Raw genomic sequence first — 20,918 nt, 5'->3', positions numbered from 1 at the left:
AATCAGACAGTGAAAGTGATATAGTTTTATATTATCTGCTATAATAAGCAGCACATGAAGTACTTTCCATTCTAGTTTATGATTTGTATTTGTAATAAATTTCAGTAGCTCTATGAATAGTTTTTTTCCTACCTCTTTATTTAATGCTCTTTCTCCTTTCCTCACACTGCCAAGTAGAGCCCTTCTGCAATCAGTTCTGCAATATTCTGGAGTACAGTACAGTATCGCCACTGTATTGCATCATAGCAGGGGATTGTTATCAAAAGTTTGCTAGATGATCGACCAGCTCAACTCAGAGTGCGCTAATTGAAACTCAAGAATTTAAAAATCTTTTTAACCTCTATAGGGGAACCAGAGTGGAGGATTGTCAGTTGATGTCATGCCAGATGTAGGCCTTGCTGCCAGTGTGTACATCACTCCAGGCTGGCATACCCTATTCTACACTGTTCCATCTGGTCCAGCTGCTCTGCCCTGCGGATCACTCCTAGGATGATGTCCAGCTCCTGCTCGTCCAATGCCCGACTCCTCCGCTGTCTCTCTGTGCGAAAGGTGTGCACAGACCAGCCTGTTTGCAGCCTACAGTGAACACATTGCACATTAATGCCATTACTCTATTTTTTAAATGTGGCCCAAAATATCACACAGACTAAACATCTATAAGATGTACATTTGGAGACATACAGTCTTTGGAGACAATTATTGGCACCCTTGATATACATGTACAAAAAATACAGTAAAAATGGTGTGTTATTGACAAACTTTATTCACAATTATTTGCAGCCCCAGTTTAATACTGTGTTCAACCAACCCTGGCAAAGATGACAGCTGTGTATTTTCCAATAATTTGTGATAAGGTTACAGAACCTTATCACAATGCCAACTATTGCTAATTGCAAATGCTAAATGAGAGGATAAGGTAACATAACAAGAAACTGGGTTAAATTGGCTATAATTACCAAAATATATTACTCAACAAGAGCCTGTACTTACTTTGCTCTAAGTGCTAGTTGCCGGTCATTCGGGCAGACCCACTGGTCAGTTCCATTCCCAAACATTGCTTCGGTCATCTCTTGAAGTGTGGCACCAGGAATTCTGGAAAGCCTGCTAACATTAGCAAAATCACTCATACTCCAACAACAGGCAGATTCCCAATCTGAAACCCACACCTGTTCTGAGGCTTTATAACTCCAAAGTTGAGCACCACAGATAGTTGAAAAAATGGCTCAAATGAAGGAAGACACTTAGTATTCTTAATTCAATTAATTTTCATAATTTAGGGAAAAAAAATGTAGCTGTAAATGCTAAAATTATTAAGTTGTTCCCCTTGCTTTTGCACAAAATCCTAAGTAACAAATGTAAAATGTGTAAACCTATATGTAACCGGGTGCATAAATGTAAGGTTCAACCTAAAGAACGCCCAGTCACACAATATAACAGAGGCCCCCTCTACAGTTTGATAATAACAAGACGTGGTCTAAGTTAATTACTTTATTAAATCAATTCTGATGCTGGAAGGCAATAATGAGGTTAAGACAAATGCACATATTTGTATAAAAATATATTTATTTTGAACATCAATTTTACCAGAATAAATAGGAATAAAGTAGATTGATGTAAAGGTTAAGGATGGTGGGTGACGACGCTGATGGGATGGGGCATACTCACCTTCAGGGCTCCCAATGTGTAGTTACAACCCAGTGCTCTCTCACAGCAAGCCTTACTGCAAACAAGGTGATACTATATGTGATTCAGGTGCCATTAACACTTACACACTAACACGTGAGGAGGGTACCCCTATTGACTAACCCCGCCACCAATCAGCACCGAGCCCACCATACAACAAGAGACAAGTCCTAGAAGTCCAAGGAATAACCTAACTACAGCCTACTTATACCAGTTGCTTCAATACATGAAAATAAAGAAAATAGAAAAGTACAAGTGCGCCTCTAAGAAGCCGCACCAAGAAGATTCAAGGCACAGAGGTGTAATATAGGCTACACACCACGCGCACCAGCCGCTGCGCACCTTAGGTCGTCCGAGATCAGAGAGATCACAGGAAGAGAAAGGAAAAACATTTAAAAGGTAGGGAGCCAAGAGATTGGCTCAAAAGATGAGATCCTGCCGATGCCACTCCCCCCACCCCAATTACTGCACCATTAGGGACAACAGCGAGTTTAACTCGCCTTGTCACATATACATTCTCTCAAAATCCTTGACCACAAGTGTGCTTGTGCCATGAAACAACCCACACATTCAGTTTTCCTGCAACCAGGTAGGTAGGTATGCTAATAATAATGAGGTAACATTATCTCAGTGGCACTCCACACAAACTCCATACAGCTCTGCAGTCGGGACAAGCTAGAGCCATTCACGCAGCTGGCAGGATGAGCAAGTCGGCCTGTGGCAGCAGGGCAGAGTGGTCGAGCTGGTGTGTACAGCTGAATTACAGTATATCCTGTAGGTAGGGAGGGGCAATCTTGTTGGCTGTAGCATAGGCCAGATTTTGAATCTGATCCTAGCAGAAACTGGTAGTTAGTGGAGTGACTTCAGCAGGGTGAAAACTTCAGAAGGTTGAAGATGAGTTGGGCCACAGCGTTCTAGATGAGCAGTAGCGGCTGGATGGCATAGGCCGGCAGTCTTGCAAGTAGGGAGTTGCAGTAATCGATTCGGGAGATTACCATAGAATGCTTGAGTAGCTGTGTAAGTGGTCAGGTATGGTTGAATCCTCCTGATGTTATACAGAAGGAACCTGCAGGACCATGATGTTGCTGCAACTTGCTCTTTGAATTACTCTTGAGGACATTTCAAGACCACTTTAAGCAGAGCTTGGTTACACTCCTAAGTAAGCTCTTAAGTGGTTTATTTAGTGTTATTCTTTAAATGTTTGATACATATGGCCCCACAACACAAAGCTGTGTATGGAGTGTCAGGGCCCAGCATGGCCAATCAGTGACATTTTATTGAAATCAAATTAACCAATAGAAGTGGTTGTTGAGGTCTTTCAGTTTTTTTATTAAATTCACAACTATACATTTGTTGTTAAAAGCACGAGTAAATAAGTAAATAGGAGTAAAAAAAAAAAGTAAGTATTCAATAGCTGAGCTGAATTACCGAACATATTTATATTTATCCATGAGTCTTTTGATGATGATATCATGGCACTAAGCCCTGCTTTCAACAACATAACATCACTTTCAGACTGGCTTCTCTATTTCAATTTAACCACGTCCCACTAATTAGCTAACTCTGGCACAATTACATTGATGTGGAAACTGAAATGTTGATTAATGTGCACTATCCATCCATCCATCCATTATCTGAACCTGCTTATCTTGATCAGGGTCGCAGGGGGGCTGGAGCCTATCCCAGCATACATTGGGTGAAAGGCAGGAATACACCCTGGACAGGTCGCCAGTCTATCGCAGGGCACACACACCATTCACTCACACACTCATACCTACGGGCAATTTAGACTCTCCAATCAGCCTAACGTGCATGTCTTTGGACTGTGGGAGGAAACCGGAGTACCTGGAGGAAACCCACGCAGACACGGGGAGAACATGCAAACTCCGCACAGAGAGGCCCCGGCCGACGGGGATTCGAACCCAGGACCTCCTTGCTGTGAGGCGGCAGTGCTACCCACTGCACCATCCGTGCCGCCCACTTAATGTGCACTATAAATGAATAAATGTTTCTGCCCCCTTCTCGGGGCTCCGGCCTGGAGCTGTAGCTCAAGCACCACAACCTGACCCCGGCTTCAGCTAATGTGCCACTTCTGCCCTCCTTGTGCCAAGAATGGACCTTCCCGGATAATCACCTATATTTCCTGATCTTAGAATTATAAGGTTCCATCTCCGCTTAGTGTAGTTCAGAGATATTGAGCATCAAAGTTTTCACATCCCAGGTGGCAAAACCTTGATGTATACTGTACTTTTATAGCTCAACAAGACCATCATCCTACAGGTACTTCATGCTCTGGGGAGTGTTTCCCAATAACGGTGTCTCAGCGTTTTACGAAGACTCGAAAGGTATACCTTAATAAAGTTGTTTACTTTTCTAGGCGTGTTTTCTGAACTATCCCTTAGGAGATTGCTTAATCAATGACTCCAGGATCGATTATTCACTCTATGTAGCGACTGCTTGACAGTATTATGAGAGAGTGTTATGAATAAAATACTGCAGGAATACTTTAAAATATTGTATTTATCATGACTGGTGGGAACTTAATAATATAATTAAAAACATACAAACTGAATTATCCAACCGTATATATTATTTTTGCCAAATGGGTGCAAGGACACCTCAGATTGTGGTATCACACCTCGTCCCGCTACGCCACCTGACAATATGCCTTCTTTTGCATGTCATGTTTTATTTACATTATTTTAATATCTTTGTCAAGGTACCTTAAATTACTTAGCAATCAGAGTTGATTTGCGAGAAGCACCATCACATTACTGGTATAATTCACTATTTTCTCTGATTGGCTGACGTTTTCAATAAAAACGCACCAACACGAAACCAACACAAGCTATGGCAGAAAAAACAAAAACAAAGAAAGAAGCGGTCCCATAGCTTCACAGCAAATAGAGATATTGTTTGAGGAGGTGGCGCTGAATAATGAAACATTATTTTCCAGTTTTAGGGCTATGGTGTCCAACAAAACAAAGAAAGAACTGTGGTTAAACATCGCTCCAGCCGACAGAGAGAGTGGTAAATCATCAGTTTATAAATATCATTTAAACGGCAATTAGAATACATGTTCAATAAAGTGCAACATGCATCCATTGTAATGTACAGTTTTATTCTTTGCATGAAAACACTCCCATTAATGTGGTATTTTAGTAACATTATTAGTCAACTATAACTGTAGAATTATTCATGTACATATTGCTTAACTAATTGAGATGTAACTAGGAGCAACAGCTGACTTCAGAGACTTGTGGTCGTAACAGTGGTCGCCTCACCTTCGAGACTCACATCAAACACCTGTGTAAAACGTCTTTCTATCACCTTAGGAACATTGCCAAACTCCGTCCCACACTCACCCTGACAGATGCAGAGAAGCTCGTCCACGCCTTTGTCTCCTCCAGGCTTGACTACTGTAATGCACTCCTCATCGGGATTCCTAGTAACGGCCTCCAGAAACTGCAGTATGTCCAAAACAGCGCTGCTAGGATCCTGATGAGGGTGCGCAAATATGATCACATCACCCCCATCCTCAAATCACTTCACTGGCTCCCCATCTCACTTAGGATTGAGTTCAAGGTCTCCCTCCTCACCCACCAGTGCATACACAGAAATGCCCCCCGCTACCTCAAGGAATTCCTTACCCCTCAGACCTCCTGACGTACCCTCCGCTCTGCAACCACCAACCTCCTCAAACCCCCCAGGACCAAGCTCCGCACAATGGGGGATCGGGCATTCTGCTCGGCCGCTCCCAGTCTGTGGAATGCTCTCCCCGACCACCTGAGGGCACCAGTCTGTGGATACTTTTAAACGAGGTCTAAAAACCTACCTTTTTTCTAGAGCCTTCTTCTAGATTTAAAATTTTTCTCATGTTTTGTATTTCTTTTTTTTAGCACTTCTGCTTTTTAATCTGTAGCACTTTGAGATTTTTTTCTAAAAATATAAAGTGCAATACAAATAAAATTTATTATTATTATTATTAGTGGTGGCCACTAGCGGAGTGAGCTGACAACATCGATACGATGTTGCTAAGATCCAGACCAACCTTAAGGAAGTATCACTTACAGAAGGTATACTTAGCTAAGAACGTTTCGGGAAACACGCTGAAACGTTTAGGTATAACTTATGAATTACGTAGCCTTAAGAAAGCTTGAGGAAACACAGCCCTATTAAAGAAACTAAAAGAGGTAATCACTGCCAAATTACATAAGTACATAGTGTATATCTGAACCCTGACTGATGATATCTGGGGCTTCATTTATAAAACTGCAGAGAATCCATACCGTTACATAAAAATATATTAAATTGTATTGAGACCTGTATTGCATAAATGTAAAATCATTAGACTAGTCGCCAATGGTATAGACTAAGTGTTATCATATCAGGCAAATATTGCACTCCCAACAGAGTGCACAACCCTGTCTCAACAGCAGCATATTCACAAGTTTTTTGGCAATCAAGACTAGCAGCCAGAAGCCATATGTAAAGAGGGATGCAAACATGAAGAATTCTTATTTTAACCAATGCATTTTAAAAATGACACGCAATTGACCAGCATGCGTGGACGTTAACTACAGGGATTTAACTAGCCTACAGACTGCACGATGCACGATGTTAATGTAAATTTAAATCTTTAATTTGGCAATTAGGCTATTATCTGACTTACAATGTTGAAACTTACCTATTCAGATGGCCAAAAATAAAATTTTAAAATGCAATTAAATTGTTGATGCTCTTCTGCATACCACTGTTGTAATGTGTGGTTATTTGCATTACTGTCACCTTCCTGTCAACTCCATAATGTGCGTACGCATGGGTCAAAGTTTCCGTAAATTTACACTCATTTCCTCGTCATTTCAAAAATATATATAAATCCCAATTTATGCTTAGAAAGTGGCGTACGCACATTTCAAGCCATTTTTTGTGTGGACACAACGGTTATAAAAGAGGCCCCTGGTGTTTTCAGAATGTAAACCATTTCAAAATTTGTGTTTTACAATATTGTACTTGCATTCTGAATAAACTTTGCAAATATTTGCAATCATAACTTGAACTATTCATGACGAATATTATTTGTATTTGACCATTTAAAAACAAAAGAGAACCGTAAGTATCTTAAGACCGTTACCTATCAAATACATAATGGCCCTTACATGTGAATGTTACAGCAGTGAGAGCTTCAATGAAGTAGCCAACAAGCCTTGAACCACATTTTTTTCCTGCCTTTTCAAACGGTAATTTTCCGGAAGCATTGCAATGGCTAATTTTGCTAATCTTTCAGGTACCGTTTGGCTAGTGCCATTGCAAGTGGATTTTTACAAATTTTGCGCTTTTCTGTAACTTGCTATACAGGACCATGTGAATAGTATGATACTAACTACAACACATGCTAGTTGCTGAAAGCTGATTGGCTTAGAAACACATTCAGTTATTTCCACAGGGTCAGTCTGTGTCTGTGTGTGTGTGTGTGTGTGTGTTTGTGGCAGCAGTTATTTCCACAGGGTTAGTTGCAGTAGCTTCTGAAATCAGCACCTTTTAATAAGAAAGTTAACCTCAAAATATCTGCTTTTTTGGAAGGCAAGACAAATTTTTATCTGCATTTTCAATTTTTTCCTGCGTATATAATTAAGAATTCTGCATCAGTGTGTCCACTGATATGAAGCTGTCTGTAGTCAGTAAATATAGTGTGTTACATCCACAAATCAGCCACAACATTAAAACCACCTGCTTAAAATTAAAATGCATTAAACTGTATAAACTTGTCTATAAACACTTAATATTTAATTATATGATATGTATATAAGCAGATAATTGTAAGTGAAATGCATTCAAAAGTTTATTTATTAAATGAAAATCTTGTAAGCTCATTCGGGGTTCAGGGGTGCATTGTTTTGTTATTTAAATATCTTGGTACATACTGGTGTTCATGATCACGTCTATCTTAACAGGTGCTCCAGGACATGTAGAATTTCTCATATTTAGAAAAAATAAAAACCACCTGCCTTATTTAAAAATGCATGGCATCTAATCCTACATCAGTTTCACCCTTCTTCTGTCCATAGGAATTATATGGTACTGCATGTGGTGAAACTGATGTTGGGTTTTGTGAGCATATTTGTGAGTTTTTCTTTCCAGCTTGCCGCAGCAACATTGTCAGATGTTAAAAAAAACAAGGATAAAAACAAGAAACGTATTTTCATTGTGACCGAGGGTCCGTTGTTTTTGTTTATTTTCATCTACTAATGGTTAAGGTTAGAATTTGGGGAGGGAAATCTTATCCTAGAGCCTATGGGGCAATTTCATTCCACTGCTGTTGTTGGTTTAATGTATATGCTTTACAGAACTTAATAACATAGCTAGCTAAAAGTTGCCATCATAGCTAAATTATCCTGTTTAACATTACATAGCTAGGTAGCTAACAACATTAGTTAGTAATGTTAACATTACTTTACCACCAAGCTGATATAAGATGATATCAACACCTAAGTTACCCAACAAGACACTGATAGAGACTTTTGTTGGCTGGAATAGCTGCAGACTAACCAGAGATGCTGTTTTATGTGGTGTACGTTACCCATTCATCCAGAGCCAGACATAACGTTACTTACTTATTTTGGGAAATCAGATCCTAGACCACCAGGACAGCTTAAGCCTGAAGTATAGATAGCTAGCTAGCTAGGTAAGTAACCTAACTGTTGGAAATGTAGCTAGCTAATTAGCTACGCTTATACATGAACAGACGGCCTGTAGCATAGTGGTTAAGGTATATGACTGGGACCGGAAGGTTGGTGGTTCGATCCCCGGTGTAGCCACAATAAGATCTGCACAGCCTTTGGGCCCTTGAGCAAGGCCCTTAACCCTGCATTGCTCCAGGGGAGGATTGTGTCCTGCTTAGTCTAATCAACTGTACGTCGCTCTGGATAAGAGCGTATGCAAAATGCCATTAATGTAATGTAATGTTTCAATAATCTACAGATATGTTTCTGAATTAGCATATAGGTGATACATTGGGATTACAGTCCATGCAACTTGTACTTCAAATTTAGAAGCAATTTTGAAACTTTAAATGGGCTGTCCACACATACAATCTCTAATTGGGCTCGGCAAAAGATGGATGTGTCACTCCACCCTCCTCAACTCCATTCCCCAACTACCACAAAAGAATATGGAGCAAAGAGTGAACGAGGTGGAGTGAAAGAAATTGGGACAAGATTTTTGGCTTTGCCATCATCAAACTTGACGTCCTGTGTTGAGGAAATAGCCCGATCATAATCGTTATTTTTTGCTGAGTTGTACTGTACTGTTGTACTCTAATTTGGCTAAATATTTTGCATAATTGGGGGAATTCAAGTTCCCAGCCATCTACGATTTCTGGATCTGAACAGTTTATGGGTTGGGTTTTCATAGTATGTGAGCATGATGAAGTGATGTGAAATGTGAAAAGACTTCCACTGAAACATGCATCACTGTACACTTTTTCGGGGAAGTGGAGGAGGTGGAGTAAAGCCATTTTGTTTGTAAACTACGAAAATGGGACAGGAGGGAGGGAGTACACAAAGAACGGTTTCTGGGGCATGGAGTGGAGGAGGGTGGTAGTGGAGTTTACAGCCCCGTTTACTGGGCGGTCTTGTATTTAAACATTACTAAACTGGGAACAGGCTGGTAACCAACGACGCATGGCCGGGTTTGCTTTCTTTCGGGTAAGTAATAAAATGTTTTTGTTGGGTTCTTATATTGGCTGGCTAGCTAGTGCCAAGTTAACCATATAGCTTGCTAAGTGATGTTAGCTACAATGTAAGGGGGGTGCTGACAGCTAACATTAAATTTGCTAGCTAGACCACATCTTATGAATCATATCAATAAAACAATTTTCTAAATAATGTTTATATTCCATCCATTGACTTTACATGTCAATGTTGGAATTGACATGTAATTTGTTGTTCTGCCATTTTGGCTCCATATGGCTCTAGCAATGTATAATCATATGTTCTGTGTGTCGCGTGGCTTGCAGTTGCATCATGTCTTACATTGTAGTCACTGGCTAACAGACAAGCTAACTTTTCACTGTTCATTTTCAATGGCGTTCATTTTCAATGACGCCTTTTAGAAAATATCTATTTTAATGACAACTGTAGCGCATGAAAACCCACTTTTTGGAAAAGGCACTAGTCTGTTTAAAAGTAGGATGAGTTCTAATTGGGTGGGAAACTGTACAATGCTGTAAAAAGTTTGTAGAAGAGCGCAAAAAAAGTGTTACGAACATGTAAAAAATCTTTTGAATAAAAACTACCAAACTGATTTTTATGTATTAATTTGAATAGCGCGTTTGCCTTACCAAAAGATTTTTCATGTGTTTTGGTGCTAGGACGGCGAGGCTGGCAACTATTGTGCCTCTGTTAATATATTATTATATAGTATGATACTTTCACTGGTGTGTCTTCATGTTCTCTACACTTTAGTTTGTGAAGGTCGTACATCTTTGCCACATTAAGTGTTAGCTCAAGGTAAGGTTTCTGTGTGCTGGCACAACAGAATGAGGCTCAACCACTTGCAAAGTTCTAATGTGTGCCTGTACCTTCTCCTTTTGGTTTTCATTCATGTATTTTTAGCATGCTTTCCCCTTGCATCAGACTCCGGAATGCCAGATTGACTTTTCTTTTGGTGTACGTTATACACTGTTTTCTGACTAATTGAAGTAATGTACTAATGCCATGAAAAATGGTTTGCAAACTCTTCTTTTTTTCTCCCTCTACTTTAAGAAAATATTTGTGAGTATGAGGTGAGTCCAGTTCACCATGTTGTCTTTCTTTATTCTGGCATTCAGTTTCACAGCAAGGTAATCATATTGCTATATTGCATATCACCATAATGCTCTTGGTGTGTGAACTTCTCCCCTCACTCCCTCTGCTGCTGTCAGTGTATCTGCCTCTCCTGCTAGGGCTGCAAAAATATCAATGCAGCTGAGCATCACAATATCACACTATTATATTGTTTCTATACTGGTATTGTGATGTATTGCTTTTTGTGAAACTATAGAGCATGTGAGGTCCTGGCTAGCAGTACCCACCTCTGTTTTCTGTCGGTGTCTCTGCTTCTCCCCTCACTCTCTCTGCTACTTTCAGTGTCTCTGCTTCTCCCCTCATTCTCTCTGCTACTGTTGGTGTCTTTTCTTCCTCATTCCTTCTGCTACTGGCAGTGTCTGCCCCCCCCCCCCCACTCTCCCTGCTACTGTCAGTGTCTCTGCTTCTCCCCCCACTCTCTCTGCTACTGTCAGTGTCTCTGCTTCTCCCCTCACTCTCTGAATTCACTGAATGAAGGGCTAACGTAAACAACATGGCGATGAAGCAATGCGTTGTTTTGCAATTGCCACAGACTTAAATGCATTTATAAAATAAGTATTGTAAAATAACTTACATTTCAACAAGATGATCACCATTCTGTTCATTAGAAGAGTCCCCTTTGAGAAAATCAGTTGAGTTTGAGAAAAACAGCCCAAAAACCTAGAAATGAACCCTTACAGAAGCAACATGAAACCAAAAGCCAGTTTCAATGTGATGTCGCAGGAGAGATCCACAAGGTTGACCTTCTCTTTTGCGCTCAGGCCTGTGAGGGTCTCGTCACTGTGGCTGGCAAAGGGGTTTTCAATCCAGCTGCACTGCACATCTGGGATGAGGAAATATTCGAGCAGCATGGTACTCAAACCATGCTGGTGCTCTTTGACATGATTAATTATGATGACGGGATGCCAAAATTTCTTCCCTTGTGAAAAAATCTGACCGATTCTCAAATGAGTCAACTCATTTCACTGGTCAACTCGCTCGACACACACATCCATTTTTCTTACGGTCACTTTTATTTTATTCTACACATTGAACTTGGCCACTGTTTTTCCTTGGAGACTGAAGTTGAGTCCATTTAAGTGGCTAAAAATGACAACCAAATATCCCAATTTAGCCAACCACTCAAAATCACTGAAGCGATGTGCGAATTCAAACTTTGTGTTGAGAAAAAACTACCTGACCTCATCATGCAATTCAAAAAGTTGCATCAGTACCTTCCCCCTTGAGAGCCACCGGACGTCGGTGCGTAACAGAAACTGGTTATGGGCACTGCCCATCTCATCACATAAAACGAAAAATAAATGTGATTGCAGTGGGTGGCTTTTGATGAAGTTAACTGCTCTGACTGGGCCCTATCAGTGCTCACTCCCACACATTTGGACCAATCTGAAACTATGAACGCATTCAGAATGTCAAAAATGGCCACACGTGTAAGGATTTACAAAACAGGAACTCTTATTTTATCTCTCCATTGTTTTGATACCTTACATGGGCAAGCAGGTTTGACAGATTTGTGATGTCTGTCGATTCATCCAATTGGAGGGCATAAAAACGACTCTCGTATGCACGTTATCAGCTGACACAAACTGTTCTGATCAGCTTTTCCGAAAACCTAGTCGGGCTTCAGAAAGTCTGGATACACACTCAACACTCTTTGTTCAAACTCTGAAATCATTCTTAATGACTGTAGTCTCATTGTGGAGACAGATTGTGTGGGTTCCATCAGCCATGACCCACTCCCAGATCCATATTTGGAGTTATAGGTTGACAGTTCCAGTTTTTACGTTGAAGAAGAATGGAAAACTGAGCTGTGGTAGATATGACAGGGGATGTTCAGGCTAGATGTAGCCTGAACAAGGGGGAGCTCAGTTGGCAGAATTGAGCCAGTATGCCTACAGAGTAGTGCATAACTTTGGACCTATGTGGGCTCACCGAGAATTGGTGACAACAGGGGCATGAATAAAACATCAAACACCGATCTTGGAACTTCTATAAGCAATGACACTTCCAAAAAGAGCTGTAGTGGCCAAGGTGGCAGCACACAAAGAATCCCATTCCAAAGAAGGCAAATTGAATGCATTGGCAAGTAAAGCTGCTAAGAAAGCTGCAGTAGCTGCAACATAAACAGCTGTTGAGATCATGGAAGCTTATGAGAACAAAATGGAAACAGAAAGGGAACAAAAATGAGCAAACAGAGATAGTAATGGAATATGGAGAAGAGGAACACAAGTAGTAGTACCTGTGCCAGCATTGTTGTTAACCCCTTAAGTATTGCCCGTTTTCTTGACACAAGCTTGAAAATGACATACTTTTCAAGGCTAGGCTGGCTAGGTAAGCAGTGTTTGGATAGTTAACTTTGGTCACTTTTGCTCTGTTGTTTGTTTCTTTGTTCAAAAAAAAAAAGAAAAAAAAGAAATTGGCCCTCGTCCTTATCTTTGTTGTACAGGTAGCAGTTGAAATTGTACTTCCCTCTAGGGTCTTTCAGCGAACTTATCCCTGGTTATGGGTATGCACCAGTGGAGGCTGGTGACTTCCAGAATTGAGGAGGCCATTTTTTTCCGCTTGCTCACTTCACTCGCGATGGAATGTTCCCTGTTCTCTTATCTGTCTTTGTGCTGGCCAAAGGCATACTATTTGGAGTGTAAGCTACAGTCAGAAAGTTCTGGCTGATGAAATTCATTGTGCAGAGCTTAGCCTTGTGCCTTCCTGAAGAAATGACATTGCTGTAAGTCTATGAGCCTGCCTGATAATTAAGCTGAGAAATGACGTTTGGATGTAATATAAATGCCAAGTGAACATGTGTAAAAGGCAGGAATTTTAATTATGTAGTTAAAAACAATTTTGTTTAGCTTACATTTTTCATTCTTCTACAGCTTCAACATGTAATCACCAATTTAATCAAGTTTAGCATATAAAAAAGATAAGATAACACTTTCTTTATCATATGTAGTTTTATTCAATATATTTAATATAAAATATGTAAAAATATGGTTCCAGTTGGCTTTATCTAACGTTAACGTTATCCACTAGAGGGCAGCACTCTATTCGTATTTAGAGTGAATTTCCTCACAGAGCAACAATCCAGTAATTTGATATGGAAGATTATTAAATTGACTTGTAATAAAACGAAATGGACTACATTAAAAATAAAACTGTTCAATAAATCCCAAATGGTGTCTAACATGACCTATTGAATGTCATTCTCACTCCCTAGTATCTGGAATCTGCATATCTCCAGCCCAAGATCTCAAATTGCGCTAGAATCTCGCCGACTTCCGAGGTAGTTTTAAGCAAAAGTGTTTGGCCAAATGAGCTATAAACTCCAGGGATGTTCTCTAAATTTCCTGAAAAGCACAAGTTGATAGGACACTCGTAGCCACTATGGCGAGTGTTTGTTTGACTGAAGTGACTAGCGAATTCTCAAAATGGCTTCTGTGTTGAATAGGAAAGGAAAGGATAGTTGATTCCAAATGAACCAGTAGCATGTGATTGGACGAACAAAATGTCAATCTTTCAGCCCTGGACACAATGCATGGTGAGGCCAGGCCTCCGTTGCCCACCCATTTTCAGTGATCTGGCCAATCACATATTGGCATGAAAGAAAATGCATTACATTGACTTCTATGAAAAGCGAATTTCCTAGGGGAGGCCTGGCCTCCCTTAATACAAACTGATAGGGAAATCTGGCCTGTTGCTTTACAATTGCAATATTGGGTTTTAGCCATGGGAAATTTATGAACAAAACTAAAATAATATGAATATAAAAAATAAAAAATATGTTTTTTGTTAAAATAAATAAATAAAATAAATATATTTATTGTTTTTTTTAAATCTCTCTCTTCTCTCAAATTATTGGGGAGGCCAGGCCTCCTCCACCTCTATGGAGGAGCCTCCACTGGTATGCACTTTGTTGTACGTCGCTCTGGATAAGAGCGTCTGCCAAATGCCAATAATGTAATGTAATGTAACATACCCCAAAAAATGGTTACTATTCTTGAACCCATTTAAATACAGGTATAATCCTGGGCTGCATTTCTGGAAGCCTTCTTAATGCTACGTTGTTCGTAAGTTATATCTTAACGTTTCAGTGTGTTTCCTGAAACATTTTTTAAGTATACCTTCTGTAAATGATACTTTCATAAGGTTGGTCTGGACCACTCTTAGCTATACCTTAGCGATGTTGTCAGCTCACTCCGCTAGTGGCCACCACTGTTACGACGGCAAGTCTCTGAAATCAGCTGTTGCTCCTAGTTACTCAATCTGTTAAGCAATATGTACATGAATAATTCTACAGTTATAGTTGACTGATAATGTTACTAAAATACCACATTAATGGGAGTGTTTTCATGCAAAGAATAAAACTACATTACAATGGATGCATGTTGCACTTTATTCAACATGTAGCCTAATTGCCTTTTAAATGATATTTATAAACTGACAATTTTCTACGCTCTCTGTGGGCTGGAGCGGTGTTTAACCACAGTTCTTTCTTTATTCTGTTGGACACCATGGTCATAAAACTGGAAAATAATTTTCCATTATTCAGTGCCACCTCCTTTAACAATATCTCCATTTCGTTTGCTGTGAAGCTATGCAACCGCCATAGCTTATGTTGTTTTTGTGTTGGTGCGTTTTGCTTGTCGGTACGCTTTTATTGAAAACGTCAGCCAATCAGAGAAAATCGCGTAATGTGATGGTGCTTCTGGTAAATCAACCCTGATTGCAAAGTCATTTAAGGCACCTTGACAAAGATATTAAAGGAATGTAAATAAAACATGACAAGAAGGCGTATTGCCACAATCAGAGGTGCCGCGTTCTTACACCCATTTGGCAAAAATTATATATATATGGTTGGATAATTCAGTTTGTTTTCAATTCTATTACGTTCCCACCAGTCTTGATAAATGCAATACTTTAAAGTATTTCTGCAGTGTTTTATTCATAAATAACAATACTTTTTCTCATAATGCAGTCAAGCAGTCGCTGCTTGGAGTGAATAATCGATCCCGGAGCAGTCGATGGGCCTACTAACATAGGGATAGTTCGGGAAACACACCTAGCAAAGTAAACAACTTTAGTAAGGTATACCTTTTGAGTCTTCATAAAACAGGTTTTCCTGTTTCCCAAGAGCTCCTGATATGACTAACAATTACTCCAAATATTACGAAAACAAAGTTACAGAAGCTCAAACACAGTGAAAGTGGAAGATTCTTTTCTCACTGAAAAGATTCTGTATTTGATTGGATACAGATTAGAAACACAATGGAACCAAGCCACAACACTGGACAAATCCCCTTTCAAATTTGAGGACAATATCACCAAGAATGAGCATTCTGCATTGTTTTTCTAGTCTATGTCTAGGCTGTTTTCCAAAAAAGGACATTTGGAGACTCCAAAAATGCAAATGGAAACTAAATGATGATTATGATTATGATATTATGGGTAAACCTGCTGGTTTCTAAGAAATTGTCAATGACTGTTGTAATAAAAAGGCAGAATTCTTTATCTGTGAGTAGAGTGGTGTCAAGTCTCCATGGTCAGAGTAATTAGATGGAAAGGACAGATCGAATATTACTGGTGCGTGGTTATATTCAATTATGGTGGATTATAATTATAATTATACTTCAATTATAATTCTACTTTTTGACAGAGGAGTAATGCACGGTTTATAAAAAATTATATTCTGCTATACGAATGATGGACATGTGAAAAAAATAAAAATTCTGTAATATTAGGATATCAAAAGCACCATGGATCAATGCATCCAATTTGGTCCATGAACACTGACAACCTTATAGCCATCTTGGAAAGGCTTTTTGACTGAATGGTCTAAAGAAGGGTTAATTGTGCAATTTAGATCTCCCCCGAAAATTAGACAGCGTGAGTTTAGGTCAGGTATAAATGAAATTACTTTTTCCATGAATTTCTCATCATCCCAGTTTGGTGCATATACATTAATTAAAAGTACTGGTTTATGGTAAAGGGATCCTGAGATCCTGAGATCCGTTATAAAACGGCCTTTTTTCAGGTATGATGTCCATGGCGTTGAAGGGTATTTTTTTAATGAATTATTATTGCTGTGTCCCGTAGTCTAGTATTAAAATCAGAGTGAAAAATTTGGCCAACCCATTTTTAATCTGTTGTGTTTTCTTGTAAGAAGGCAATTTCACACTTTAGATGTTTAAGATAATATTCTGGTTCTTTTTACAGGGCCGTTCAGACCCTTAACATTCCATGAGATGAATCTTGTATTTGCTCCATCTGCAGCCTGATTACTATTCTGTTTCATGCTCATAATTCCTGAGACATATTGGCAATATTCATGAAGAGATACATGCTCCGCCAAACACCAGCCCAACACACACTGAGATAATAATGTAAAACGTATGAAAAGGTACTTCCCCTTATAAATATATAGTACGGTGTTGAAAACGAACAATTATAACAGCAAAAATTATATTGAAGTCGAGGGATGTACACACCTAATTCCCAAATAGCCCAAACAAAGTCCCAAATTACCCCAAAAAATAGAACAATAAACATAACATAAACATTGCCTATATTTGCGTCCCCAACTGGGGCAAACAGCAGGCTCACAGTATTTCCCCTAATCTTCTGCGAGTATATCCTCATTAACTCTATTCTTACTCAAGGAGCTCCCAATCACTATGTACATTCAGTATTAACATCATTTGCAGAGGCGTGTAATAAAGTTTAAGGAATATAGGGCTATATACAGAACAGGCCAATTCTGTGCCTACGTAAAGGCCATTACACCGGATAATACATGCCATCAAACAGTCGTTTTATCACTTCTTAATTACCTGACAATTATAAAAGTCCTGTGCTTCTTCAGGTGAATCGAAGGATCGAAACAATGAAGGTTTGTGACTGGAAAGTTACCACCAGACGAGCGGGGTGTATCAAACGAAAACGCACTTCTTTCTGGTAAAGTGCTTGCTTGACATACTTGTAGGCTGCGCGTTTCCTCACCAAAGCAGCACTCAGGTCTGGGTAAAACCTCAAAGCTGTACCCCGAAAATGAGCCACATGATTCCTGGACCAAAGTAAAGCCGCCTCCTTTTGCTGAAACCATAGGAAGTGCACGATAAATGGTCTTGCACATTTCCCGTCTTTTGGTTTTGGTGCAAACGACCGGTGGGCCCTCTCCAGCACAGGCTGCTCGGTAAACACATCAGGACCCATGCATTCAACCAGAAGATCTGAAATGAATTTAACCGGGTCTTTGCTGTTTTCGCTGCCCTCCGGGATATTCACAATTCTCAGATGGGATCTGCACGATCTGTTTTCAGTGTCGTCCACATGGTCTAGCAGGGCTTGATTTTGGGCTTGGAGAGCTTTAATCGTGGCTTCAGCCATGGTTAATCGTTCAAAGTTTTCTCCGGCAATAGTCTCCGTAGCTGTGAGGTGGGCTTGGAATGAACCAACCGTGTCATGGAGGGGGTCCACAGCAGTCCAAAGTGGCTTTAAAGTTTCTTGGACCAGGTTAGCAACATCATCCCTCAAACTGGCTCTCTGCTTTGCCAGTTCAGTTACCAGCTGTGTCATCGAGATGGTGTCAGCAGGACTAATAGTTAGCAATCACCAACATTATCCTTAGTAGAAGCCGCATCTGCTGCCATTGCTGAAAGTTTACTTACTATGCTAGTGCTTCCACGTGTTGCACTTGGCGTTTGAGTGCTGGATTTCTTTGGTTTAGAATGACTCATTTTGATCTAAAACAGTTACTAATTAAGTTTATAACGACCTGTGATCAATTTCACAATGTGATCGGAGACCTTAAGCTAAGGCTTCCTTTGGTTGGTAAAAAATAATTTTCAAAGGGACATTCATAACCAATCAAAACTATGATCTGTACATTTTAAAGCAGTTATAAGCAATGATAATTCAAATCATGTATTATAAAAGTAATTTCCACTAGTATAGTTTTATAGACTTATAGTGTGTAAAACAGCATAGTGTTTTATTCTTGCACATAAAAAGAATGATGGGCAAGGCGAATGTCCACATTGGAAAAGTATATAACAGTGGCAGGTTTCAAGTGATGTCATGTTCAATACAAGCTATTTATCATAGGCAGTTTGTCAGTAACTTAGATGAAAGTCAGTCATCAAGACTCTTAACTCAAAGAGACAAATCTTTGAAAAAAATGATCCCATTACAATTTTCTATATTAGGATAATAGGGATAATCTTTTGCACTGAATTATTCAAGACAGTATTTTTACAAAGTACATTTCAAACTCGGCGGCACGGATGGTGCAGTGGGTAGCACTGCTGCCTCACAGCAAGGAGGTCCTGGGTTCGAATCCCCGTTGGCCGGGGCCTCTCTGTGCGGAGTTTGCATGTTCTCCCTGTGTCTGCGTGGGTTTCCTCCGGGTACTCCGGTTTCCTCCCACAGTCCAAAGACATGCAGGTTAGGCTGATTGGAGAGTCTAAATCGCCCGTAGGTATGAGTGTGTGAGTGAATGGTGTGTGTGCCCTGCGATGGACTGGCGACCTGTCCAGGGTGTATTCCTGCCTTTCGCCCAATGTATGCTGGGATAGGCTCCAGCCCCCTGCGACCCTGATTAGGATAAGCGGGTTCAGATAATGGATGGATGGACATTTCAAACTCTCTTCAGAATCAATTTTGCCAGTTGAGAGAGGAGAGATTACCTTAGATATGATGGTTATTTTAAACAATATGACAATAGAATAAATGTCCTGGACAATTAAGCAACTAGATGAGTGCAGCATTTTACATTTTCCAAAATAGTTTTGTAAAAAGGGTTCTTCCAAATGTGCTCCAAAATAGATTAAATCAGAAGAATATGAAAATAACAACTCACTAAATAAAGACCAGTACTGCTGCTCAAGAGTAGGGGTGCACGAGCAGTGCATTACTTGTATCCATTTCCGTATACGAGTAAACCAATTAAATTACCCGTTACTTGTACTCAGAAGTGGCTTGGTAAAAGAGTTCCTCGTACAAACCAAAAGTTTCCACTGAAGCACAACTACTACAGTTTTCTGTAGTAAATCTTTATTAAATCTTTATGTGGTAAATCTTAACATAAATTAAAAACCAAAACCTTCTATATAAAATGATGTGTGTGCGTGAACAATTTTACAATGAATACATTTGGCTATCCATGATGCCATCACACTCACCCTTTAAACACACTCACGTTGTCCTAAAGCACTATACTCTTAAGCAACACATCCGTCACAATTTGTTACATAAATAAAATAATGCAGATAAAAATCACTCAAATAACATACTATAAATCACAAACACTTGTGTGACCAGCGATCACACTCTTGTCCAGATCCTCGGACTGCAAACGTTAACTCTCACAGCAATCTATGACAGAGGCAACACACCTGGGCTCAGATGGTACAAAATAAGTTTCTAAATAAGTAATGTTGGAACTAAACTGCCCCATACCTTGCTCAATATTCGTTACGAGTATTACGAGTTACGAGTTACGAGTATTCATTACATTACATTACATTAATGGCATTTGGCAGACGCTCTTATCCAGAGCAACATACAACAAAGTGCAAAGTGCATACCCATACCCAAGGATAAGTGTGCTGAGAGACCCTAGAGGGAAGTACAATTTCAACTGCTACCTGCACAACAAAGATAAGGGCCAGGGCCTATTTGATCATCAGAATTATTTTATTTAATTTAAATTTTTTTATTAAATGTATGAACAATGTATGAACTGCTTACCGAGCCAAACAATGCTTACCTAGCCAAGTAAAACATCCTAATACACAAGTAAATATCACCAATATCGCGTGCTTGTCCTTCTGGCGTTGCTGGGAGAACATTAGTAGGGTTAATTATTATCCTCCGTACAAGAACAGAGCACAATTATGTTTAAGAATATACTGGGTCCGTTGCCACGGGTCGGATATGGATTGACCTGCCCCATATCCCGCTTACAGCTGGCCAGAAACGGATCAGTACAATTCTTAATATTCTCCGTTCTCAAACGGGGCCATATTGTATGCTTAGTGGTTACTATAGTTTTACTCGTTTATCTGACTCCATTTAAAATATAATTTTGGGTTTGTAATTTACGTGGACCTCGGGAGTGATTACACTCGACTCGTACCTGCGCCACCATTACTCAATAGATGCTCCCAGGATTAGCATTACTGCTGAAATCTCAGTTCGGTGGAGAACTCAGAGGCTGAGGGTCCAGTCAACACAATACATGCAAACCTGCCATGATAGTTGCGAGCCCAGGTCAGGGTAGCGTTGTCTGGGCTCCTTAGAGCTAATTTGGCAGGAACCAGTGCCGTAATGCCCATGGGTTCCCTTTGCACCAGATTACAAGAGCCTTGCATCCCCCAACCCTTTAACGGACAGAAA

General features: G+C 39.9%; 1 protein-coding gene across 1 annotated transcript in view; it reads right to left on the bottom strand.

The window, feature by feature from the left end:
- Nucleotides 1-5,140, bottom strand: part of LOC133133291 (rab effector Noc2-like) — an 83,735-nt gene extending 78,595 nt beyond the window's left edge. Inside the window, exons 1-4 of the mRNA XM_061249398.1 lie at nucleotides 5,049-5,140; nucleotides 1,666-1,720; nucleotides 991-1,092; nucleotides 433-576 (exon numbers count right to left, since the gene is read on the bottom strand). Of these exons, the coding sequence (XP_061105382.1) occupies nucleotides 433-576; nucleotides 991-1,067 (221 nt within the window). The 5' untranslated portion in view covers nucleotides 1,068-1,092; nucleotides 1,666-1,720; nucleotides 5,049-5,140. The remainder of the gene's footprint in view (nucleotides 1-432; nucleotides 577-990; nucleotides 1,093-1,665; nucleotides 1,721-5,048) is intronic.
- Between the last annotated feature and the right edge of the window lie 15,778 nt (nucleotides 5,141-20,918).

The sequence above is a fragment of the Conger conger genome, chromosome 7 (genome assembly GCF_963514075.1).
Source record: "Conger conger chromosome 7, fConCon1.1, whole genome shotgun sequence".
NCBI lineage: Eukaryota > Metazoa > Chordata > Actinopteri > Anguilliformes > Congridae > Conger > Conger conger.
This window is presented reverse-complemented; position numbering and strand designations above follow the sequence as displayed.